Below are 27,258 nucleotides of genomic sequence, written 5' to 3' on the forward strand. Positions count from 1 at the left end.
GGACCCCAGGACTCGTACAGCTTTAAAGATGCTGCGTGAGGATCACGAGCGGATGCATTGCGAAGATCCCAGCTCCCCCCCATCTGACAAGACAAAGGACGGCTGCCCAGCAACAGGCCCACGCCTGCGCAAGAGATATTATGAAGCCACGAACACCGGGGAGTGAACCGTATGAAGACTGTCAGCTGGAAGGGGAAAGCGCGCGCCGCTGCTGGAGCAGAGACTCCCCGGCCGCCCGGCGCTGTTTTGCTTACTTGCTCGCTTGAAGAAACGACAATTTCCAAAATGCACAATCGGGCTGTTCAATCTGTTGAGCAGAACGTAAAACACCACCACAGCCACACGGGGCCGTCGCCATCCTCGCCGCAGCATCGGGCCCCGCCATCCACAGCCTCCCGCAAAACTCCGCCGAGCGAGGCCAAAAGCCAAACTCGCCATCCGGACGGAGCCCCGCGCTTCCCCGCCGCCACCTCCGAGGCCCGCCGCCACGCAGACGACGCCCAACGAGAGCGAGCGAGCGAGACGCCGGCTTCCCCGCCGCGTCCAAACGAAGAGCGACGGCACCGGATCGCGGCGCGACGGCTCCCAGCGCACGACGGAGCGCCGCGCGGCCCGCAAAGCCGCGAGCCGGGACCCGCCTCTGGCCGCCGGCGGCACCGCGAGCTCCTCCCCCGACAGCCCCTCGATGCCCCCGCTCGGGGCCGAGGCCCGACCCCGTTCCCGGCACACAGCCCGCTCCTCCCGGCCCCGCTCGCCGCCCTCGCGCCGCCGTGCCGCGCTGCCCCGGAAGTGCTCTCCGCCGGCAGGAAGCACTTCCTGCCCCGGCCCCAGCAACCGCCTGCGGCGTCACGTTGCTGAGGGCGGCCTGGGGGCGGCTGCCGGATTCCTCCCGGATGGCGCCGGAGCCACGCGACTTTTCTGCTTCTCCTCTGCTTTGCTTTCCTTTCGTGCCCTTTCTTTTCCTTTTCCCTTCCCTTCCCTCTTCCTTCCCTTCCCCTTCACAGTTCCCTTTTCCTTTCCTTCCTTCCTTCCTTCCCCTCTCCTCCGCTCCCCTCCCCCCCCTCCCCTCCCTTCCCTTTTCTTTCTCTCCACGCTCTCTATGCAGCTCGGAAACGGAGATGCCTCGAGAAGATCATCTACGCAGGCAATAAATGCCTTGTGCTGCATTTCATTGCTTTGTGCTCTTGACAGACTCGGATTCGGTTTGCCCTTCACACAAGAATCACAGAATGGCCACGGTTGGAAGGGACCTCAAGGATCATGAATGTCCAAACCCCTGCCACACGCAGGGCCACCAACCTCCCCATTTAATACCACACCAGGCTGCCCAGCTCCCCATCCAACCTGGCCTTCAACACCTCCAGGGATGGACGGGGCATCCGCAGCCTCTCTGGGCAGCTGTTCCAGCACCTCACCACTCCCGCTGTAAAGAACTTCCCCCTGACATCCAACTGACATCCTGACATCTTCCCTCCCTCAACTTCATACCATTTCCCCTTGTCCTGCTGTTACCTACCCTTTCAAAGAGTTGATTCCCCTCCTGTTTGTAGGCTCCCTTTAGGTACTGAAGGCTGCAATGAGCTCACCCCGCAGCCTTCTTTTCTCCAGGCTGAACAAGCCCGGCTCCCTCAGCCTGTCCTCATAGGGGAGCCGCTCCAGCCCCCTGATCATCTCTGTGGCTCTCCTCTGCACCCTCTCCAACAGCTCTCTGCCTTTCTTGTACTGGGGCTCCAGACCTGGACACGGCACTGCAGATGGGGCCTCACAAGAGCAGAGGAGAGGGGGACCATCACCTCCCTGTCCCTGCTGGCCACCCCTCTTCTTCTGGCCCTTTCCTGAGCCCCAGCTATCAGGAGTGCCCCGCTGCTTTTGCTGCAGAGCCTTATTATCCAAGAGCACGAAGACTTGGGGGAAAACCTCAGCAGCTACGCATGTGCCGAGGGAAGATTTCATGCCCTGGCCTACACACAGCCCGGCTTTCCCCGCTCTGCGCTGCCGGCGTCCCCCGCAGCCCCTGTGCTGTGACAAACACCAGCGGGGCTCGGGCCCAATGCCTGCTCACATCCCCACGAGGCAGAAACCTGAAAACATGGAATCCCAGCCTACCTCCAACGCCCTGAAGCCGCTCAATCATTCATTTCTACGCTGTTGCTTCATAACACAGAAGGAATGACAACAGGACTTCCATCTCTTTAAGTCGTTTTATAAAAGTATTTGACTTACTGAGATACTGTTACAGTTACCTGAGTATTTGAAATTACAATACAAGGAAATTTCGACAATGAATTTCAGTACAGTATTTTACAATCCAGTGCTGCTGATCCCAGTTAATGTCCTAGTTCACTAGAGCATATATACACAAACAATGATTCTTGAAGAAAATTAAAAAGACACCCACAAGAAAAGGGGGCTGGAGATACCAATATAAGAAAGAGTTGAAATCACAAATTCAGGGCAGCATGTAGTGATAATGCAAACAAGAAAAATTAAACAGTTTTTCTTTTTGTTGTTTTGTTTTGAGCTTTTTTTCCTTTTTCTGGAACACAAACAAATGCATTAAAATATAAGTTTCTCTACTAGATCAGATGAAGACATGACGTTTTTACTGTGCAATGTCACATACAAACACTTCCTGAGCTACCTGGAGCAATAAGGCTTTGTTACTTTAGATCTGCAGCTCAGCATTTCATTCATTTTTTCATGTCATTCTCATAAGGCAAAATTCTAAATAGAAGTTATTTTAATGCCTGAAAATTAGGATTAATTGGCAGCTACATATGAACACGTTTGTTGCGCAGTATCAATTTACACAGCTCAGGCTGCTAAAGCAGTGGGAGTAGCAGCGGGAGACAAATTCATTAACCTCTGCTGAACATCCAATATTATCTGGGATAGCAGATGCTGTGGGTCATCCACGTGATGTTTCCACCACATCCCCATAAAGAACAGAAAAGTGCACCAGTGGTTCATATTGACAACTTTTTATTTCTACAGAACACGCTATAAAAAATTAACAGACTTGTTAGCTTACAAAGTAAAACGTTTAAGTAAACTCTACTTCAGACTTGAAGAACATTGCCAATTCAGCACGCTAGTCCTAGCTTACTTTAATTTTTGGCCAAATACAATGTTTCACAGACTATTTTCCCCAGCCGATTCTTTGTTTGCAGTATTTTAAGATCATTTCTGGTGCTTGGGATATCCAGCCCCCTCTCCCCATCCTAATACAGCAGGAAAGACACAAACATGCCACTTAAATTAAAGGAAGAAAAAATGGAGTAAGTGGAATCCGAGACTGCAAAAATATATACAAGCATTTACCTTTTTCCTGAACTAAACATTTCAACCATAAAAATATTCAACAGCCATACCCTATAGAACTAGGGCTAGGGCTATTTCAATTATAACTACTTTTTATTTTAAAAATATAGGGCTGAAAGCCTTTTCGGTGATATTTATACATTACCAACATTTCTAGCTTCCCTACATGAATCATAAATCATTATGCAGAACACAAACTATTTTTCGTAGCTTAATTTTGCATTATCCTGTTTAATTCAATCTCTCTTGTAAATATGTTAGATAACTAGATTTCACGGTAAGAATTAACATAAACAGAATATTTATAAGGCTTTTTTCTTCTCCTTGTGAGCTGTATACGGTAAAATAGCCATCAAATGTCTTGAAATTGGCAGATTTTCCTCCTAGTAAAACTGTGTGGCTTTCACAGCCAGTGAAAAGGTCAAAGAGGATAATCCCTGTATCATCAGAAACTCTTTCCCACTGCTCTTGCTAGAATACGCATGACAAAAAGAGGCATTTACTCTAAGGTCTTATCGTTCTTCTTTCCAATGAGCATGTATCACTTCGACCTGAAAAACTCTTTCAGTCAGTTCAAACTGTAATGTCTTGGTTCTTAAAAGGCCTGAATCAGATTTTCCCTCTGGCAGCTTAGACAGAAGGAAGGAAATATTCTCTTCAAGACTGGAGGTTCGGTTTTAGTTTCCCGGTGTCCTGGTTCAGCTCCAGAACACAGAAGTCTCTTCACAACAGCTGCTGTCCCAACGCTTTGAGCTACGGTTATGCTTTAACTTGTGCTACGTGCTACTTCAAGTGCCACATTTCTGACTATGGCTAACAGCCATGTCGACTCACAGAGGTTTCCTTTCCTCCCTTCAGATAAGGAAAGAGCTGACCATACCTGAAAAGTGCATTCAGTCTAAAGGAGCAATAAAATATCACTGTAAACCAGAAGAGAACTGAATACTAACAGATTCTAAAGGGAAGCAAAAGATGTTATTAATCCAGTAAGGACTTACTACAAAAGTTACTAGCTGTGTAAGCAGCTTAGGGTGACCTAGCATAGAAACTTTCCTAAGAACTTGTGCTAATCTTTATAGAACTGTTTTCTGATGCTCCAACACGTCGAAAGTCTGGAATCCACATACAAACTTCCAAGTCCTCTGAGCCTTAGCTAATATGGCATTACCAGCTCATCACCAAAAATGCTAAGCATTATCATTTTTAAACTCCAGCTATTTTGTACCTCTTCCTGAGAAACCAACAAAATCTTCAGAGAAAACTGACTGCAACACAGAAGAGTAACACTGAGTATAATGTCCATTAACACTTCCCACAAGAATCATCAGTCTGCAAATGGGAATCTAAATTGAATCAGTGCAATCCCAGGTGGTCTCATCTTTTGCAAAACAAGGGAAGAACCACAGTGTTAACATAGTTGTAGAAGTTAGATGTGTTACACAGAAAAAGATCAGAACTCTTCGGAGGGCACAAGCAAATGTTCCAGCAACTCTGGGCAGACGTTTATTTGCTGAAATTAGCAAGACTGTGAAAAAAACAAAGCACAGCTACGCCCTGGATTTGTGCCACAGTTTGACATCCCCTTAACAGCAGTCTGAGTCCCACTGGCATGTGAGCAGACTCCAGGCAAGGAAAAACAGTCCAGCCACACTTGAGTTACAAAAATAGCTTCAGCAATGAATTTGCTCACAGTAGGCAGAGGACGGTTACAAGTTGGCTCTAATAACACTGCTGTAAAGAGGTTATGATGTTGCTGCAGCATTGCAGCTACTAATGAACTTCCCAGTACATCAGTAGCAAAATATGCTACTAAAAAGGAAAGACAAAACTATTTTAAAAAACCTGTCAGTCATTAAGGACACATTCTAAGTAATGAAAGGTAAAACAAAGCAGAGCCCAAAGCTGGATTTAAATCTCTACTTGGGTCACAATTCCTTTGTAGCCATATCTGATTGCTCTTTTGATTTCTGAAAGTGCTCAGTAGAAATCCAGAGTTAATGTGGATAAAACCCCAGGATAACATCCATTGACTTACACACTAGTATTGTTAAATAAATCCAAGTCAAGTCTACTTTACAACGAAGTGTGCAACAAGCAGAAGAATTGAAGAACATCGTGTTGAGTTCACATTCTTCAAGGTGCAAATCACAGCTATTCCTGCCCAAAACCTTCTGTTTCTTCAATTGCAAATAACAGCTTTTCCTTCAACTGCTCATAATTCTTATAGGGTGGAAGGTCTAAGCGATTGAAACTGAAAACAAAGAAAAATCTTAATTATTGTAGAATTATTTAAACCACCAAAAATCCAGTAGGAACACAGGCATATGAACTTTCCTGTTTAGAGGGATAACTGGATTGATACCCTCTAAACCAGCTGTATCTTGAGGTGCATTTATCTGTGAAAGTGCGAGTTAAAGCACAAGCACTCCAACAACAATAATTTTCCAGAAATGGTGATGTACTTAGTAAGAAGTCTCACTTTATCTCTCCTTTGTATTTGAAATTTAAAATTTGAGCATCTTCACAAAGCACCAGTGTAACTGAGAAACAGAGCAGAAGCTACAATTTCTCTAGAGAAGAGGGAGCAGGAGTGTGCCTATTTGTTTTCACTGCCAAGATAGATCAATCCCAAACTCTTGAGTACTACTTTACTTTTCGTTTTCAGTAGTGTGCAAATCCATTTACAATGGAATCAGCTCCACAACAAAACTGTTTTTCGGAAGTTCAACTATTATTCAACAAAGCTTACTGGCATAACCCAGTGTTTTGCTTTCACACAATCTCAGCCATTTTCATCCATTACCCACCTACTGAAATCTCAAAGTAGATTGTCATCAGTAAAAACAGAACCATAATAGAATTTTATCCTATGTACTTACCAGGTGTGACTTCTAGGTAACCAGTTTTCCTTCCCAACTTTCTCAATACAAAATTTTTGGGGTCCATTGCTCCCTGTAAAAAAATCAAATAATTAAGTCTCAGGTCTAGCTGCCTACATGTATCAGTAGGTAATACATGACAACTGAGTGTGAAAAGCTTGAAGAGAAAACGAGACTTGCAGAAACCAAAGACATCTGTCTTTCCCTATATCTCTCTGAAGAAATCCATGTAGCAAAATGCAGAAATATGAAGTGGTTTTGAAAGAAACTCAATCACCGGATCACATAGTTGCTTTGGTGCTGGAAGGAATCTCTGGAGTTTACCTAGTCCTTCCACTCTGATCAAGCAGGGATACTCAGAGCAGGCTGCCCTGCCAGGACCACGTCCAAACCACCTATCAAATCACTGATGTAAGGTGTGTGCTAACATTCCCTCCATCCCTTTTTCTGTCACAGCTCTAGCAATGCAAGATTTAGGAAAAAGAGTCAATATACATTCATACAAAATATCCTTAAACATACAGCGTGGTCCTTATTAAAGAAAGGAATTAATGTAAGTGTAAAATGCATTAAAGAGGGCTTGTTACCCATGAGGTCAGCAAATCCTCCCACTGGTAATCTGCATGTTCCAGTAACGAACTGTAGAAGTCTCATTCTCTTCTCGTTATCTATTTCTTTCACAAACTAAAAAATAATAATTAACATTGATGTAAAATTTAATATTTACATTTTCACTTCATCATCACCCCTAGAATAGCTGGATTAGCAGCAATAATTTATATTTACACACTACAAATCTGCTGAGTAATTCTGACTGTTGTTCACTAAGCTGTTGCTGTGCTCTACTGAGGACAAAAGCAGTCTACAAACCTGCCAGAACCACAGTATCTGTCTGCTGGTTCTGGTATAATGCCTGTAGATGGTATGCCTCTGCCAGTCATTTAAATCAATTTCTTGCATTCCACACAGGAGCACCTTTAGGGGAGAAAAAGGATAACAGACATGAAACTACAAGCTACTGCTTTGCTTCCACAGCAAGACTACTGTACTCAAATTCTGCTGTACTTCAAAGCACCTGCAATCACAGTATGCTCATTTTTAATTCTAAACTTTAAAACTTCCACAGCAAATAATAACAACTGCTCATGAACAAAATTTGGAGAGGCCACAAAATAGAAAAGCCATTTGTGAAAATGTTTGTATTTAGACATTCAAACCAGGAACATACACTTTGTTATTGCCTAACCATACAATTCTGTGCTAGAAATGCGATGTTTTGCTTCAGAGTATAATTTTGAGAGATCAAAAGTAGCTAAAAGCTGGTCCACTCAGTAACGTGATCATCCACTGATATTTGGTTTTTACCCCCCTTTCTTTCAAATTAATCGTTCTTTAAACACAAGCAAATCTCAATGTCAAGGATTTCAAAAGCAATCAGTCAAAAAGTTCACACTGGCAGAATCTTTGTGCTAAAAACAGGTAAGTTGGTTGTGAAGAAGAAAGTGAAGAAGAACATGCTAACTAAACACTAACCAACACGTAAGGCTTCTCTCACACATTCTCGAAACAGAACCTGAACTTGAACTCTGCTCTTCAGACACTGCCTGAAATTTAAGTATTACATGTCACAACCTGGATCTGGCAATAGTCAAAGAACCCTTTACCTCCAGTTCCTTAGCATCAAAATACTGCAGATATTGCTGTGGTAGAATTTCATTGAAGCCTTCAAAAAAAGCTTGTGTCTGTTCCTCAACGCCTCGGGAAAGTCTCCATTCTGCTACCAGCCTGTAAAAGATACAGAAGGATAATTTAAAATGGGCTATGCTAACCCAAGTTAATCTTTGTTAGTTTATTTTGAAACGAACTGTAAGCTATGTTAAGAAAAGTTATGGAAAGTCTGGGAAGTTCTGGGGATAGAGCACTGTATAACAGTATTTGCAACCTTCATTCTGTGCAAACAGTTTTAAGTTAAAACCCTATGTTTCCAACCACTCTGCTATGGAAAACATTTTAGGCTCAAACAGGAGGCAGCATTTACTCACTGATGATATTAATGAGAGCACAGCAGTCCCTAGGTATTTGGAGAAGGAAAAAAAACGCAGAGCTAGATTCATCTAATATTGTCCCCAGAAATCTCAGTCATTATCCACGACAAGGTAAAATCTAGATCAGGTGGTACTGGTGAAGATAAGTAGGACTGCTAGCTTACCAAGAAACGACTATGTCCATTTGGAAAGTTCCATATTTGTTTCTGTTAATCATGAAACTTTGCTCTGTGGTAGAAACTCCACTCTCCATTAATAAAAAGGTGAAAAGCAGGCAGGAGACCCGAAGAACCTGAACCCAGGGAGAAGCAGATATTATGCTGAATTCAAGCCTAACCTGTCAGGAGAACTGGAACCCAAAGGAGAGATGAAACTCTGGGGAACGTAACACAGGACCCAGAGTATGGCAAAAGAATATTACTTAGGCTGGAATCTGAGCTCTCCCTGGGTTCCTCAAAACTAGAAGAGAATGGTCTTCTGCAGATACTCCTTACTCTCTATCCCACGTAGTATTTTGCACAACTGCAAAATGCCAATATGTTCTTTCTGCAAATGTTACAATTTCTGTGAAATGTTTTCGGACGACTCATGACGAAAGCAATTCCTACTCCCTCATCCCTCAAACCTTTCCCAGAAAAAAGCCATCACAGAACATATCATAAGAAAGAGGAAAATTCTACTTATTCAATTTATCTCATGCCTGCCACATGTGCAGTGGTTTCTTGCTTGTTTCTTTTTGTTTTGAGCAAGTCCTCTATGTAAGATAATGTTGAAGTTCACACCTTAAAGCAGAGCTTGTATGCTGCTGCTCGCTGGGGATATTTCAAGACAAGAAGGGGATATTTTGAGACAAGGCACCTCATCGCTCATGTTTTTCTTCTGTAATCACTCGTAGGCTCCTTTGCTTGCTTTAAAACATTCTGGTACTGCTATATCACACTTCCTCATTTACGACAGCACAACACATTACATTGTTCATAATGCTGCCTTGTTACAAATGCCAAGACATAACAGCACTATAAGGGCAGTTTACATGGAAACTAGTATTGAAACTATGCATTTTTAAAAACTCAAGTTTACCACAAAAGCATCCAAAAATGTTCTTTGGTTAAAAACAAGCAACAGCATAAATGGCTGGAGAGAATATCAACAGTCTACAAAGCCAAGATGTGAATAATAAATGTGTGCAATGGTATGGTGAAGTATCTGACAAAGTTCACATTTGTTGTCACAACGTTCTGCTAAACTTAATTATCTCTGGGGAAAAAAAACAAACAAGTGGAGCTTCTACTAAGCTGAATCTTTTGGGAAAAGTAATATATATTTTTTTAATATTTCCATCAATATTTTCCTTTCAAATGCAGAATCTGAACAACTGCCAACATCAGTAATTATTCATAGATAGAATTTCAATAATCTTCATATGACATAGTGTGACAGTATTTTCTTGATTGAGCTAAAAGAAATGGGAGAGAAGAGTATTTTAAAATCTTCATTTAATCTTACCTAATATATTCCTCTTTGTTTTCTTCTGTCACGAGAATGTTGCTACCATTTGGCTTCAAATCATGGCTTTTGATTTCACCTAGAATTTCTTTATCAACAGAGAAAAACATTTCCAAACCACATTCTTCAATATCATTCTCTCTGCAAGGAAGAAAATGCAATTATAAATAACCAGGTCCAGACTGTGCACGCAGTAGAAGAGATGGGTATGAAGAATATAAGGACTTTTCTTAACTGCTTAGAGCTCAAGAATCAAGTTAAGGAAATGTTACACAATAACTGTGGTTTTGTAAGATTTACAGACTTCACCTTACTGATGTGCATAAGCAAACTGTGCACTAAGTACAGCAGCATCCTTAAATTCATCTGACACTGGGCTGACAAACTACCCACCACCTCTAAGCAGAATGCCTATGGAATACAAAAACCTTTCAAGCAATGACATTGTTGTATGTTTCATTACCTGCTGCCTTGTCAAGTAATAGCAGATAAGATGAAAAAGACTCAGAATGCTTAATGAGTTATCTTCAACTCCAGTATATTGATGGGACTATCCTGTAAACATATATCAAAATATCCCAAGCTCCTAAGTTAACAAAATAATACATTCCTGAGAAAGAGGAATTTTCTCATTAGAATCTTCAAAGTAAGTTCAACAAACATTGCTCGGACCTCTGTTCTCTCTATATGGTTTAATAGCCAGATTAATTATGGTTTAATAACAGGTGCAACATTGCAATTTCTATGTTGATATGTGCAGTGATGCACACACGCAGGGGGGCTGTACTGGGCAGGCAGGGACAAGGCTGCTGTGCCCACGGCAGCCACACGGTGCTGTGCTCAGCACTTGCTGCTCCAGCAGCACTGGTACCACAGCCATGTTTTGGCTCCTGCCAAGCAGTGCTGGCACAGCATCAACCCTGCAGCCCCTGAGCCAGCAGGCTGGGCGTGAGCAAGAAGAGGGGGAAGGGACATCAGCAGGGCACTGATCTGAGCTAATTGAAGGGATACCTCATACCAGAAGATGCCACACACAGCACGAGGAGCTGGGGAAGGGCCACAACATGTACTGAGGCCCTGCTTTCCAAGGGGTGGCCAAACACTGCTTACTACTGAGAGAAGCTGTGGATTTCCCATCCCTGGGGGTGTCCAAGGCCAGGCTGGGTGGCATCCTGGGCAAGTTGATCTGGTGGTGTCTGATCTAGTGCTGGCAACCCTGCTGGCAGCAGTGGAGGTGGAACCAGATGGACTTTGAAGTCCCTTCCAACCCAGGCCACTCTATGATGAGCAGAGGATAATTGTTTTCTCTCCTTGTATGGCCTTTGCTTGATGTTTTTCTTTTTCCTCCTTTTCCTTTAAATTGTCCTTATCTCAACCTATGAGCATTTCTTTCATTTATTTTCCAACCACATTTTCTCTCCCTCCTCTTCCTTTGAGAAGGGGCAGTGACAGCACAGTGTGTGTTCTGTTGATAACTGGTGAAACCACTACTTGATGAACATTTCCCCAACATAAAATGCAAATGTCCTGAACTATAAACATAGAAACATCAGTATTGAAAACATCACCGTGATGTATTTAGTGCTGCGATGCAACGGTGCTTCTCAATTTGATCTCTCCAAAATACAGTACGAAACCTTAGGAGAGCTGATGGATGGCAAAATAAAATTACTTCTTCCTTTCAAATGAAAGACCCCTGCTCTAAGTGACCCAGCTTGAGCAGAGGGGCCTCACTAGACGAACTCTCAAGGTCTTTCCAAACAAAGTAATTCTGCAGATTTTCTGAAACAGCGGGAACAAGAAAAACAAACACCTAATAGGCAGAACAGAAAGTGATTCAATATCACTGCAAAGCTTCCTGGGAACTTGCATCATTTGCTTTTTGGTAATTAATGAAATGGTATCCTCCCTGCCAGGTGTGATTTTTTTACTGCACGTTTACGGTCATTTCCTTCAGCAGTGCTGGTAAGCAGGTCCAGCTGCTGACCTCTGCATTTAGTGCACACTGCTCAGAGGTCTGAAAGTTCTTCTCTGAAACGCTCACATACTTCCGTGTTTACTCAAAAGGGGCAAAGCCTTTCATGGACTCCAGATTAGAAGACTTCTGTATCAGTACAGATACTGTAACAGATAGTTTGTATTTTCTCTAGAGATAGCTTTCAGAAAAGTTCTTGCTACAGCCCTAAGTTTCCTCATCGCTTTTTTTTCTGAGGCAATGAACTAGAAGTCAAAAAAAAAATCCCAACAGCCAAAGTAGCCAAAAAGAAACCCCTCAAAATACTTAAGTGTAAATTAATAAAAGCATATGCAGCCAGCAGAGTGGAGGAATTTGAAACTAGCAGTTAGAGTGAAATGCAAAAGCTGTTTTTGACAAGTTCTGAGTTTCCTAGCTCCCTCCTTCCTATGTGAGCTTCTCCTGGTAGGACTGCTGGTCCTACTTGCAAACTTACTCAAACTTTTTGTACTTGGAAAGCTCACACAAACTGTCACCTGAATGCTATCTGGCAATGCTGCGCACTTTGAAGTAAAGGCGAGGAGGGGGAAAAAGTAATCTGTAATGTCTACAAGTTCTCTTCATTGCCATTGACAAGCAGCTTAGCACTGATATTCAGAAGGCTCTGTGCTCTCTTTTGATCCATTATAGTAACACATGCATCAAAAGAACCATGCAGAGAATAGATAGACTTCTGCACCAAAAGCCCTTCAAGTTATCAGATGTCATTAAAAAAAAACCAAAACACTGCTTTGAAACGTGCAAATGATAGTGCTGAACAAGTGTCCAGCTCACCTGTACTACACAGACAAATGCAAAGAGGTGGCTATGTTTACAGAAGGTTAAAACTTCTCCTTCACTCTTAGACTTCCCACAGAACGGTAATGGATTGACATTGTTCCTAAGGTAAATTTTGTTACACATGGTACTTATTAGAATTTATTCACAAGTTCCTTCCCCTGGATTAAAAACCAATTACTGTAAATTTCTTTCCAGTACCTTGCCTTTCTCTCACTGTTGTATTTGCTTGGTTTCTAAAACCCAGTAAGTCACAGGATAACAAATGGTTCTTCTTATAAAGAAAAAAAAAAACACACCTACTTGAGATTCTTTAATCACAAGAATCAAGCCTTCGATCTTGTTTTCCCTTTCAGGTCTCAATTTCATGGCATCTTTACTCAAATACCAACTACTGACGTTTCCTAATGAAATGTTCCCTTACTACACCTTCTAGCAGCACATCACCCAGCACAGAACATGCTACTTTCTCAAAACTGATCCAAAACTCCTATTTCAACTTGCAGATGTCTCAAAAGCTCTTTCACCCTTTCTTCCTTGCTAACAATCCCAAGATTCATCACCAGAGATTCACTACTTTTCGTCTTTCATATTTCTGCTGTTAAAAAATGCATTCACCTCCTAAGCTTTTTAAAAAATGCTTCATCATTCTCAAGTGAAATACGTTTTACCTCTCTAGACACATAAACCAGCCTAAGTTTTCAGATTTTCAAAAAATTATTATTTATTATTATAGCAGTAGAACTTTTAACTGACTGTTTATCCCTTGTACTCTGCAGCCCCCAATTCCTGCTTTTAACTGTCAGGAAAAGAAAATCACCACTGTTATTAGAACAAATGGTGCATAACAACCCTGCTCTTATAAATTTAGTACCGAATTACAATGCTTTAAAACTAAATGTTGGTTAAAATTATTTCCAAGTAGTATTTTTATGACATTTCCAAAATTGCTCTTGTCTATAAACTCCACATCCTTTCTGCTTACTGCTCTCTAGAGAGGAAATCTGCAAAGGAGTGAAGGAGGACTCAAAAAGAATACGAATGTAGAGCATACAAATGACTGACAATGCATACATGGAAGGCTAGATGTAGAAATGGGCTTAAATCATTCACCTGGGAGCAAAAAAGCAGCAACAGCTAGAAAATATACAAGAATTAACTTTAAACCCTTGATATTAACTGTTTAGTAAAAAATGCAGGTACGACTGACATAAGAATTACATGACAGCAAATAATAAGCTACATTTGCTAACTGCAAGTCACTGTAAGCACCAAAGTGCTTTCTAACTAACTCAATCAGCTGTTTCAAAGCATTACTGAAAGGATTTTTGCTGATTTCTTTTGCTGATTTCCAGTTTCAGTGGAATTTACTCATGTTATTAGTAACAGCATGCAAGACTACCACTTCTGTCCAGCTAGATTTATTAAAAAATAGGAAAAACAGAAAGCAAGATGCTGTGTAGAATATCCAGTGAATTAAAAATGCAATGAAGTCTTGCATATCTAATTATCTGTGTATCTTAAATGATGGTAAAAGTTCCATTACTATACTGTAGCTGACATACCCTACTGCTCACTGGTGGTTTGGTTTTTTTTTTTTCAGTAATAAATTTACATTTCCTTTCTGGCATAAGTGAAAAATAAACATTTTATTGCCATTTCAAGAACAAAATCAAGTCAAACTCACTTTACCCAGATGAGAGAGTTGTAAAACTCTGGGTCAACAGATTCTAAATCCTTGAGTCCTACTGGCTTGTTTAAGATACGTTTATAGAACGGCAGAGAGAAACCAGTGTCAATGAATTTTCCATGGAACAAAGCCTGAAGAACACGAAAACAGACAAAATAATGCAAAGGATGACTGAATACTCAATATGACAACATTCTGTACTGTGAACCAATGAAATTTGAGAGCTCAATATTAGAGCAACTCAAAATATTATAGCTGCTAATATGTTTGATTCATTTATACTCATAGTAGTTATATACAAACACCTCGTAAAAATTTTAGCTCAAAGATGCACTTTTAATTATTCATTTGATGACAAAATATCTAAAGGAAAAATTCCAGAGATAACTTTGTTTTTGAACATACCATGGCAATGAATCTTCCAATAAAACGGAAGTATTTCAGATGGTCTGGATTAATGTAAGAGGCTGGGTTTATCTGTAAGCAGTAGTTATCTTTTCCAGCATATTCAAACAGGCAATACATTGGGTTCAAAACCTCATGTGACAACAGAAAGAACCATTCCCTGAAATCACAAACAACAAAAAGTACATTTCAAAAGATTAAAAATGAGCTGAACGAACTGATAAGCTGAAAGCTGAGCTAAAAACTTGCTAACACAAGTAGTCAAGCTGACTTCTTTCCCAGGAAGTATGGCTAAACTGAACTGAAACTAAGAAAAAAGATCATTTAGTAAGCAAAGTTACAATGTTACCCTACCATCAGTGATTAGGAAAATGGCTCCTCCTTGTAAAACAGGCAATTAAAATGCTATCATGGGTTTAAACTGTAAACTTTTAGGCAATGCTAATTAATTTATGCTCTTCTCATTCCATTCACATAAGAGGTTTGACTTGAAAGTAGATTTCCACCCATTTTCAGTAAACCTCTACTGTGGTTATCAACAATCATGACAAAGGCAATGAACTGTGCATCTGTTGAGACAGACTAAAAGTGAACTGAAAAGTGTTTTAAACAGTTTTAAGGCATGCAGTGATATTCTAAAGAAAGATTAGGAATGAGCTTTGCTAATATTCTGAAAGCACTGCAGTTCAAGGATGTACTTTAGAGAAGCCTTCAGAAAAACTTGCAGGAAAAACCATTATTCATCATCTTAGTTCAGCTTACCTTGCAACACCTCCATAATCTAAGCCTTCTTCACCAGGGAAAATAACCCACAAACGTCTCCGCAGATCCTGAGGGCTGAAGCTCATTATCTTAGTAAAAGAAAAACAATCCATTTATGTGAAGAAAACAGCTACAAACATTGGCTGGGCATATTACTATTTACTATACCAAGCAGCATTCAATGAATCATGAATTCATGGAATAGCAGAATCACAGAATTGCTCAGGTTGGAAAAGACCTTAAAGATCATCAAGTCCAACCACAACCTAACTATCCTATCCCAACTTTAACAGCCCTCTGCTAAATCATGGCCCTGAGCACCACATCCAAATGGTTTTTAAACACATCCGGGGTGGTGACTCAACCACCTCCCTGGGGAGCCCATTCCACTGCCTAACAACCCTTCCTGTAACAAAGTTTTTCCTGATACCCAACGTTCATTACATCTGAGGGGTTAGTAGCAAACATATTTCCACAGATTAACAAGAAAGAAAAATAATAATTTGCAAATCAAATACTCATCTTAGGCAAACAGTCTGTACATAAGTACCTGACAAAAAAAAAAAAAAAACAGCCAAAAAATAACACGGGGCCAAAGTACATAAATTCAGGATTTTTAAAATACAATACTGAATGGTACCTGAGTGGTACCCAAGTTACAAGCAGCAAAGAGAAAATGCAAAAAGCAATGAAAAAAAAAACAAAACAGAAAACACCTACAATCAAAATTGTTTGCAATGACAGGCATAGAATTTGGATTAAAGTTATTTTAAAATCTCTACTAGGCTGTAGTTATCATCACAGCAAATTCTGTATTTCCAACACAGATAACTACTAATGACAAATGCTGAACTAAGCAAGTTAGGTCTTTGTGGTTACATCATCTAAACTACTGATCAATTCCAAGATTTGTTGACATTTACATGGTTATATTGTCTCTCTCCTGCTTCTTTCCAGTAATAACATAATTTCATTACTTCTACAATTACTACAAAATAACAAAGTGCAATTTTAGAAATTAGTTTGGAGTCAATTTTCAGTTCCAGGGTTTGTTTTATCTGCTACTAGCCCCCTTTATTATTTGACCAAGCAGAATCTCATGTTGTTTCTGCACGTTCAAATTTGTTTCTCTATCAAACTGAAAAACAGCTGCTCTCAGCTTCTATTTAACAAGCACTGGAAGTGATTATTGCCACAATTAACAGTAAAAAAGTAAAACGAGAATTCCAAAGCACTTAACATATTGTACAGAAACAAATTTTAAGCATGGTTTAGATCTCTAAACATTGTGAAATTTTGCTACTAGTAATTCAAATACAATTAATCATTTCTGTTTTCTTTCAACCACTTCATTACTCTTTTGAAGATCTCTAACACTGAGACAAAGTTCAGCTTAATGTATTTTGGTACAAAACTGTGCTTATGTAACACAGGATAAGTGTGCCAACACAGCAGAGCATGCTAACTACCAGAGGAGGGGGAGTTGCACTCCTCCCAAAACAAACTCAATAGATTTTAAATAATGTTTTGGAAAAAAAAAAAATATATATATATATTTGCTTCATGGACACAGTGACACTTGGAGACAGAATTTCACATTTTTGCATGACCTTTAGATATACTAATAGTTAGCATACAGCCATGCTTGTTTTTGTTAGTCTCTATTCAAATAACATCATTAAGGTGTCAGGGCATTAAGAATGACACATAGATAACAGATTTCTTCATTTCAACTTCTCATGCCCACTACTAACATGTTTTAGTACAATACCTGTTGAAATGAGTCTTCAAACAATGTTTTTCTGCTCACTGTGATCTTTATGTGTTGTGGCATTGCCAGTTGCTGAAATGACATTTTTCAGAGGTGAGATACACAATCACTTCATGTTTCTAATACTCTTTTAACTGTAGTTTACTATATACATTGTTTTAAGAGGTAAAGGTAGATTTCACTAATCTATATAAGCAGCCAGCAATCAAGACACTTTCACTTTAATTTACTCCAAGAACAATTGCTTCCACAACTGAGACCTACAGCCAGGTATACAGGCCTTCTGATCCTGCTTTGAACAGCTTCAAAGTGTACTCTGCCAGAACACTGGAAAACATTAAGATCAAACACACAGTCTAAATCAGCAGGCCTTCCAGCACAACACTTAATACAAAAAAACATTCTGTTTTTTTTGTATTAAGTGGTAATTCTGAACTAAGTGAAAAATTAGGCTCCACTCTGCTTTTTCAAACTATAATTCATGGACTTTTGAAAATGGAAGCAGTTAAAACTAAGACTCTTTCCAAGGTACCAAGTTACACAGTCCTACGGTATTTGCAGAATGTAAAGGACCAGGACTAACTGCAATTTGCTACGACAGAAGGACATACCAATCTCTAACACAGTATGTTCTTCCAAGCTTAGACACACGTGTTTCACGTCAGACACCTTGCACTTTCTTTCAGAAACATTTGTGCAGAAACCTCATTGTGTATTAACCGTGTTTTAGAATACTGTGCTTTCACACATTCACTTACTAACAGCACAAGGAAAACTGCATTCTTAATTCAGCAGTTTGCAAAATAAACTGTAAATAAATGTAGGTTTTCTATACCAAGTTTTAAAGCTGCCTTCCCACTTGCATCTGTTTATACAGGCCTGGTGTTCACTCTCTCCTTTTTAAATTCACTTAAAGTAGGTTGATTAATTTAATGTGATTAATCTTATTTGTACAGCATTGAATAAGTGGTTCATTTACAGCAAGTCAGCAGAACACAGAAAAAAGAAAGAAATGTTCCCAATAAAGAAATCCATACCTGACACCAGAATCGGAAGTAGTGGACCTTTGCCTTGAAATCCCGCACATAAGCTATGTGGGGTCCGTTGTCTCTGGAACCAATGCAAGAAGACAGAATTTCAAAAGTGTTTCCATAATTTAAGAAAAAGTCTGCTAATTTATTGTCTATGTAGCTACATGGTTCAGTTGGCTTTCTGGCTGGATATTCTTTTCATTTGAGAACGTTGGGGTTTTTTTTTGTTTTTAAACTAAAAAAACCTCTCCTTTTAAACTGTAAAGTGTATATGCAGCATTTTTTCCAACAGTATATCTACCTATTAATTGTATTTAAAAATATAATAAGAAGAATGGAATGTCATTAACCATTTGGTTAATTTAAGTTTGTACTTAAGTTCTGGTTTTAATTCCAGTTCATCTCCTAAAATGCAAAGAAAGAAAGAATGTATTTACAAAAAGAAAGACTAGTAAATGGAAGAAAGGGATCTGGTCATCAGAAATACCAATGAACCTCATGTCTTATATACTGGTTATCAAGGGCAATTCTGAAGTGTTCAAAACACTCCTCTTCAGGAGGAGTTATCAGTGGACTAAAAAAAAAAAGGAAATAAAAAGTTCACATGTACACAAAACGAAGAGGAAATGAACTTTTAAAACTGATGGCTGTTAAACTTCACATTTAAAAGCTAGTAGTCAAAAACCACTTACAGAGCAGACTTGCCCGTGCGGGGATCTATGTATGTAGTGGTTCTTCTATTGTGATCCACAAAATACGGGATGCCATCCACAGTAAATCGCATTTCCCAGCCCTCAGGTAAGGGTTTCTCATTTAATTGACTGTGAGTACAAGAAAATACATGGGAACTTCATGCAACTTAACACAATTAAGGCAACCGATCAGTGACTGGAGACGGTAAAAATTTTAGTGCATCTGGAAGTGTGGACTGAGAAACTTCCCATTCAATCTTTATTCTGCCTTTTTCTCTCCAATTTTCAAGTCAGCTCTCAGACCACAGTGATTGTTTAAATACATTTTTAGCTCTTTCAGTTGCATTATCGAGAATAACAGCAAATAGAAACTGTCATTTATTACATTTTTACTCTGAAACTGGCACTGCCTTAGTAAGTACTTTAGCTACCTCACATATAATTGCAGTAGTCAAAAGCTTCATGTTTCAGAATGACAAAAATAAAAGAACATAAAGAAAATACAAACAGTGCCTTGTACAATTTTTTGACAACTTCCAACTCAAGTTTGATATCACTGTAAGTGTATCTTGAAATACTTGGAAAACTTGAGTAGTATCCACCAAAGTGTTCCCAGAGACCTTCCCCCATGGAAAGACACTGTAGGACCACTTTTCTTGAATTTGGGTGGTTGTTAGAAATAATAGTGTTTTCCATGCAGTTAGCTGCTGCAGATGTGCCTGACACGGAAAGGCCATCATCTCTGGCTACGGCTATTAGCACCTCCGCTTCTCTTCCTCTTGTGTAAGGGAGAGGTGAAGTTGTTTCACCTGGTGGAAGTTTTCATCTCACTCAGAAAATCTGGGATAAAACATCCTTCTCTTCACTTCCTACCTCTGAGAGACAAAGTAACTGGACCCCAAACTAAACAGTAATACAGTAATCAATTACTTGTGGTGGTGTCTCAAGTTCTCTTTGTTTTTTTCTTTTGTAGTAGTTTTTTTTTAATTATTATTTTATTAAAAAATGATAAGGTGGAAGTGCTGCGGTTCCTGGAGTTTGTGTTTTCATCTCTATCTCTTTGCTATTGTCTGTTTGATAAATAATATTTTGACTCAGAATCTTCTACATCACGGGATGCACAAAATCCTTCTCTCTGTCCCACAGCAATAGAAATATATATACAATATAGAAAAATAGTAGGAACTGTTCTGGGGAATTAACTCATTGCTGCTGACCAAGATTTTCCTGCTAACTCTATTATTACTCTGTGATATTTCTGACAATCTTCATTTCAGTGGTATCCTTTAATATTCACTGTCTGAGAACTGCGTATATGACATGGGGGAATGGTTTTGAACTGGGACTGGGGAGATTTGGATTCAATAGTGTGAGGAGGTTTTTCACACAAAGGGTGGTGATGCGCTGGAACAGGTTGCCCAAGGAGGCTGTGGATGCCCCCATCCTTGAAGGCATTCAAGGCCAGGCTGGATGTGGCTCTGGGTAGCCTGGGCTGCTGGTTGGTGACCTGCACACAACAGGGGGTTGGAACTGGATGATCTTTAAGGTCCTTTTCAACCGAGCCATTCTCTGATTCTGTGACAGCCTATGTTTAAGCCATAGGCAGTATCACCTAGCCCTTATTATCATTACTTTGTTACTTTTTCACTTCAGATTTACAAGAAGCTGCAATTGATTTCTTACCCCTGACTCCTGGGATCTTCCCACTGTGTGATACGTGTGTTGTGATTGACAAAATACACTCTGCCATTGCTGTCAGTTCTCTTTTCTAAAAATATAAAAAAAGAAAACAAATTTCAAGACCTAAGTTACCATACTGTTGAAACATTAAATAAAACAAATAAATCCAACTACCAGAGCCTGCCACAGCCTCACCTGTGTTCAAGCTTCCCTGTACCTCCTTTGACACAACAGCTTTTCACTTTCATTGACATTACTCCTTACTAGTCTATTCACAAATAGGAGTTTACCTAAATAATGCCAACTGCTAATAATCATATGAAACTGCATCATCACCCATCCTCAGTGAAAAGCTGCACTTAAGGTGTTCATGCAGAATTTCTCAGCATCTCAATTATTACCATGAAAAGATCAGCTGTCTACAACTGTGCAGCTTGTAGCAGTGAGAGTCTGGACATCATAGTAACAACAGAAACATTTGTGGGAAGGAAACAGTTAATCACAAGAGATTCACCCTTCATTACACACACTGGCCTTCTGCTTGCACTTCTTAAAAAGCTTTTTCAGGTATTTTTCCAAGTTAAAAATGTATAAGGATTACAACACAGATAAGATGATTTTCCCTATTAAGATCCTTTGCTACGCTATTTTTTTTAGCAATAAGAAAAAATAATTGGAAGAAAGCAAAACCAGAAGCTGTTTCCTCCACAAGAAATCCCAGCTGCTTTGATTTTTGCTACACGCTTCACAAACCATATAGACAATGAAGATAAAAGAGGTTGCAGAGGTACATAAAAGAATCAAGAAAGTACAAAGGTATGGGAACAGCAGTATCATCTTTCATACTCATGTAACAGACAGGAAATGAAAGTGAATGTGGTTTCCAAGATTTTCACTCCGATAAATATATGTCCATGATTGAAAACTGTTTACAATAAATGCAAGGATTTGGTCTTCTGGATCATTTGGCATTTCTTTACAGCATTTTTATTTAGGGAGTTACGAGGCATGCAGAATGTAGAAGACAAATTACAAAAAAAAGCCAAAGTTTGACTATCATAGGTAAAAAGCTTCAATTTACAAGGGAAGTCTGGAAGTAGACACTTGTCTACAGGAGCTACACTGGCAGCAGAATTCATCTCAGTATGGAAATGCAGTTTCATAGCTTCCCAAGCAACATCAGCCTGAAAAACATGCTTTGAAATATTGCATATGTCGTGCAATAAAGCACATGTGAGGGCACAAGAATTTTATGGCATGATGTTGCATCTACATGAGAACAGAAATCTAAATAGTTATGTTTGAAAAACAAAAAAACAAAAACCCAACTCTAACTCTGACAGGCAGTCACTTGCTTTAAAATTAAACAACCCTGAGAACACTGCCCTGTGTATCATGAAACTTGAATTCTCACATCTGCTTCACAATCACAGCAGGAACTTTTACATTTTTGTAGACATATGCATGAAAAATTGCATTAATTGTAAACTGTTAAACTTGTGAAGTACAAAACCAAACAAATTTATTCCAGGGAGAGGGACAAGTCCAGGAATGATTATTAGTTATCATTATAAAAGCTTTTCAGAGCAATAAATATCCAGGGTGGAGGGAGAGGGGGTAAACCCTGCCTAATGAAAGTGGTGAAAAGTAGGATGACAGTATGAAAGAAGCTATTGTGACACAATAATTACTGAGAAAAAACAGAATACTCTGTAGTTTCTAATGCACTTCAAAACTGCACATCCTTGTCAGGACTTGACATTTTAACGTAACGCTTGATTGGATTTAATTTTGAAAGGGAAAATGATCTAGATTTTCATTTAAACAAAAGTAGCCTAGAAAAGCTGATAAAATAACTTGGCAGAAATCTTTAATGCTTTAATGTCTAATTACACTGCCTTACAAAACACTATTTCAAATCAGTCTTACCCCATCCAGGTGGCAGTGGGCCAAGGGGATCAAATTCTTTGTTCTGAGTAGAAGAAAAGTCCTGGTTCTGAAAGTCACACAAACAAACGGTGCATTAATAATGGCCAGCTACCATCCATTTGCTTTCCAGATGTTCTAACGCAGCCATCATAAATCATTGAAGTATATATGCATTTCTGTTGATTTTACATATAACTAAAAATGCCAACAATTTTTTTTTCCTCAAAAAAAAAAAAAAAAAAAAAAAGGTGGAAATTGCAAGCAAAGAGCATACAGTTCATTACAAATTGGTCTTTTCTTTGGCCTCACTTGTTTCCTGGTACTAAGCTCTTCTGTTAGCTAATTTTACAGCCTTTGGCATGCTTCATGAACTGCAGAGCCAAGAAAATAATTATCCTTTGTGAAGTGCCCCTGCCTACACAGAGGGAAATTAGTACAGTGGTACCCAAAACAATCAGAAAGCAAACCACTTCATTCCTGCATACAGTACTCTTTTCCTTAGCACCTGAGAAGCTGCTCTGTTCCTGACAAGCTAGTAGCATTTCAGTTTCTGTAGTCTATTTCAGAGGCACTGCATCTACTGTTATAGGCATTATTCCTACTATTCTGAGGCAAACAATACACTTGCAATTCTGGAAGGTTTATCTTCAATTCCTCTGCCTTGAGTGCATTCATTTCACTTTACTCAGAGTAGAAACGTGTCCTGTGAGCCTGCCTTCCTTCCCAGTCTTTGGCTAAGCCATTGCAATATAAATAAAATAGCACTAATTTTATGAATATTAGACATAAATTTTACCAAAGAACATCAGATACATTCAGCTATAATATATATTATATAGGTATTATACGTAAAAACGATCACATTGTCTACAGCCACTGCAAGGACATGGACCAAGGTTACCAATTACTACTTCATACCATGCTACAAACTCAAAGATACAATACATCTAAAGAATAAACTGCAACGAAGCCTGGAATCATTGCTGGAAGAAGTCACCCACAAACAGGCTCAAAACAATTGTATAAACCTAGTTTCAATCTGCAGAAGAGAGAATAATGGGTTCAGGACTCAGAAAAGGTGCTTCTCTTAGCTTTTACAGCCAGCACCGTGTTTCTTACCCCATAGATAAACCTCTGGTTAAACTGCTGCATGGCTCCTTGAAGCTGACTGCGCTGCAGCTGCCACTGTTCATAATTTCGGACTGACTCTAATGTTGGCCTCTGCCACGTGGTTGTTCTCGTGAAGTGGTCAACGTAGTAAATTCTCCCCATGTTGTCAACTCGTCGCTCCCAGCTTTAAAAAATTAACAATAAAATTAGATCTGCGAGTTCTCAAGAGCAGACAACTGTAATGGTTCAGCAGCACTTACAGGCAAACAGCCATTATGTTTGGAAGCAGACTTGAGGCATGGGCTCATTAATAGAGGTGTTTTTCATCTTTCACTCTCCACTAACACTATGTAAAGAGCTAAAATCACATATAACCCCTATATGTTCTTCCCAAGGCAGATTCATTCCCATTCCTGCACTTTCAGTTTAAGCACTGAAAGGTTAAAACCTACCCTTCAAGTGCTACCCCAAACACTGTCAGTACTGTACTCTTACTACTGCATTTACCCCAGCCAATCTGTAAGACAATAATCTGCAGGCTTCTCATAAAAAGAGAAGAAAAACTCAGATAGTTGAGTGGTACAATACAGGATTTCTTCACGCTCTTTTCAACAAGTTCAATCTGTTTGGACAGAAATCCTTGTTTGCCAGGGGAGGAGGGGGATTTCCCCCCCTCACCCTCAATATTTCAGTCCCCAAACTTCACAGAACAGCTTGGGTTGGAAGGGACCTTAAAGACCATCTTATTCCAATCCCCAAGTTTGAATAAAACCACCATGGTTTTGAGTAAGTTTTAATAATACAATAACAAATTCTCTCAAAATTAAAATAAAAAAATAATTGAATACAACAGTTAGGTTCCCTTTACTCTATGCCAGCTTGGTTTGTTCATTAAAATATAATTCTCCTTACTGTCCCATGTGCTTTTACTTTGTAATTCTCCAATGCGTGAATCACTTAAGCCTGAATGAATTGCAATACAACAATTGTGTTTTTCTTTCAGTATGGACAAAAAAAGAAGAATAACAAATGAGAGAATGCCACCTGCACAAAGTGTAACATCACTGGCTGTTCTAACAGCTGGAAACACCTAAAAACTAAAGATTCTTTATAAGAGCATAGTAACTTAACAGCTGGAATGCTAAGACAAGATCAAAGGACTGGAAGCAATAACCTCAGGATAAATAGGTAACCAAGAGCATTCATGCTCAGGCTAATAGCTGTCTTAATCACAAAACACCCTCCTGTGGTTTGATTATCTTCCACAGTCAAGGGTGCCTACTGTTTTCACCCATTTATCAGCATATTCCCACTTGCTTATTCTTTTGACAAGCAATCTCATTTCATTATCTTCGACATTCAACTCCTTTCCATACTGTAGAACTCTTCGGAAACAAACTGGATAAATTGTTTGCTCCTGTTCACGTGCAATGTACAAATGTGCTTTCCAGCTGTAGTAAATTGATAGTCAGTTTTAGATGCACCCAGTCCAGGCACATCCAAGGCAGTCAGATGCCTTTACATGGCTTACCTTGGAGGAAGAGGCTCTGGCCGATCCCATGTTGTTCTTTTTTCAACATGATCTACATAATATACTCGACCATGCTGGTCTACTCTTTGCTCCCATCTGAAAACAAAATGACACTTAATCACTTCTATCTCGACGTGGAGTTACTACAGCTGCTCAACAGTATGAAGGATCCAGTAAAGGATGAGAAACGTTTCGTTTTGTAAAATGCTCATCTTAGTAAAACACTTGAAGCATTCAGAATAACAATTTTTTTTTTTTTTTTTTAATTTTCTGTATAACCACCTTCAGGTTCTGATAAACTAAACCTAAAATTCGTGCATGTGCATGCTGCCTTAGCAAGCAGTGTTATGTATTCAATACCAAACAGATCAGTAATGCATTGAGCAGAATCATCAGTGGAGCATAATACCCTATTAGAATAATACTCATTTAATTTAAATCTCTAAATTATGCAGATGTTGCACATGTTACATATAAGCAGTTCATCAGAAGAGCACTGAAGTTGCATTTTCTGAATCTGCAGCATTTGGGACGCTGACTTACACCTGTATTTGTATCAAATGCACCATGGAGGGAAAGGCACAGTAATTTGCCATTTCTAATGAAATAAAAATGGTAAAGCAACAACTGATGTTTTCAAAATTGCCTTCACAGTTCTCCTGTAAGCATGGTAATCCAAGCCTCAACCACCTATTGCTTTAACTGCAGGCAAATTAAAGCAGGTAATAATTCACCTATTATACCACTCACATTAGGAAGCTTTTGCTTTCCCTCACTCAGAGTACAGAAACAGTTCTAGTTTTTAGAGACAAAGTTAAGAATCTAAATAATATCTTTGAGGCAAGAGACCAATCATCTGACAAATTCCACATGGGTATGAAATATCTCACTGTGCCCACGTTGCTCTCAGGAGGTGCAGTGTATGAACTATAAAATTTAAATCCACAGAGCAGATTATGTCCTGCAACAGTAACTTTCCTTTTTATTTATACCAGTTTCTTACTACTTGACTTCTAATTTGAAGACAGCAAGTTGTCTCACTATTTAAAACCTCTGTTTCACTGACTTAGCAGTTCACAACAAGCATCAAAACTACTTAAAATTTAATTCCTTTCTTGATTAATCACACACACACACACACACACACACACACTTGAAGGTCTACTAGGTCAAACAGTTTAGAAAACCTTCACTTTAAAAGCTTTTGGGAGTTTTTGTTATGCAGCAAAAGACAGATGTTACACGTATTTTGGTATGCTTAAAAGAAGAAAACAGAAAAGGCAGCAGAAAAATTCATTAAGCGCATACCCAGGTGGAAGAGGACCTTGACTGACTGTAGCTAGTGCCTGAGTTGGAGGATTTACTGGCTGGACTTGTCTTGATACTGGAGGTGTGGTGAGTGCAGCCGTTGCAGGAGCTGTTGTTGCTGCTGTTGCCCCCTCAGGGCTCGGTTCTGAAGATGTATTTGCAGCTGCACCTGCCAGTGAACCTGCACTGGCCCCATCATTCTCTGTGGACGTGGATGGAGAACCATTTACACTTCCTATGATGCCAGGCATGTCAGAAGAAAAAAAAAATATCTTTAATTGCTATTTCTCTCCTTATTGGTAACCTATTTCAGAATTCACAAAAGTCACAAAAGTAAACGTGCAAAAGGTGGTAGTTTGAAGTAGTGCACACATACAGCCACATTTTCTACTACACACACACACACACATACACAAAAAAGGCAACTTAGCTGCACTCTGTAAAAATGCTTTAATCCAAGAACTGCTATCAGTTGCACAGCTTTGATATTACAAAGAAAAGTGATTCACTAAAGCAACTTGTCTGCATTCTCTAAACACTAGATGATTATAAAAAAAAAGCTACTTGCTTGCAATGATGGATTTCCCATTTATTACTTGCAACAATTTAAGAGGCAGTATGCCTAACATTTTCAAGAAGAGATTTGACACAACGTGGAAAAATTAAGGGTGTGGAAGGGAGAATACATGCATTCTTTAAACGCTTTCAGATTTTTTTTCCCATGCAGGCCATTTGGTAGGCAGTACTAAGAACTATACACAAGTCTTATTACTAAACTACACTGCCTTTATCTTTTAAAGTAATTAC

General features: G+C 39.5%; 1 protein-coding gene across 50 annotated transcripts in view; it reads right to left on the reverse strand.

Moving 5' to 3' along the window:
• ITCH (itchy E3 ubiquitin protein ligase) overlaps positions 1-27,258 on the reverse strand; it is a 98,388-nt gene that overhangs the window by 31,654 nt on the left and 39,476 nt on the right. For all 50 annotated transcript variants that reach the window (XM_085241594.1, XM_085241567.1, XM_085241546.1 and 47 more), the window contains exons 8-24: positions 26,452-26,686; positions 25,144-25,239; positions 23,622-23,796; positions 22,503-22,569; positions 20,577-20,661; positions 18,894-19,022; positions 18,208-18,280; positions 17,171-17,242; positions 15,400-15,488; positions 14,638-14,797; positions 14,230-14,363; positions 9,752-9,892; positions 7,865-7,985; positions 7,071-7,175; positions 6,788-6,884; positions 6,201-6,273; positions 255-5,572 (exon numbers count right to left, since the gene is read on the reverse strand). In XM_085241594.1, the coding sequence (XP_085097720.1) occupies positions 5,473-5,572; positions 6,201-6,273; positions 6,788-6,884; positions 7,071-7,175; positions 7,865-7,985; positions 9,752-9,892; positions 14,230-14,363; positions 14,638-14,797; positions 15,400-15,488; positions 17,171-17,242; positions 18,208-18,280; positions 18,894-19,022; positions 20,577-20,661; positions 22,503-22,569; positions 23,622-23,796; positions 25,144-25,239; positions 26,452-26,686 (1,952 nt within the window). In that variant the 3' untranslated portion in view covers positions 255-5,472. The remainder of the gene's footprint in view (positions 1-254; positions 5,573-6,200; positions 6,274-6,787; positions 6,885-7,070; positions 7,176-7,864; positions 7,986-9,751; positions 9,893-14,229; positions 14,364-14,637; positions 14,798-15,399; positions 15,489-17,170; positions 17,243-18,207; positions 18,281-18,893; positions 19,023-20,576; positions 20,662-22,502; positions 22,570-23,621; positions 23,797-25,143; positions 25,240-26,451; positions 26,687-27,258) is intronic.

The sequence above is a fragment of the Meleagris gallopavo genome, chromosome 22 (genome assembly GCF_905368555.1).
Source record: "Meleagris gallopavo chromosome 22, MGAL_WU_HG_1.1, whole genome shotgun sequence".
Taxonomy (NCBI): domain Eukaryota; kingdom Metazoa; phylum Chordata; class Aves; order Galliformes; family Phasianidae; genus Meleagris; species Meleagris gallopavo.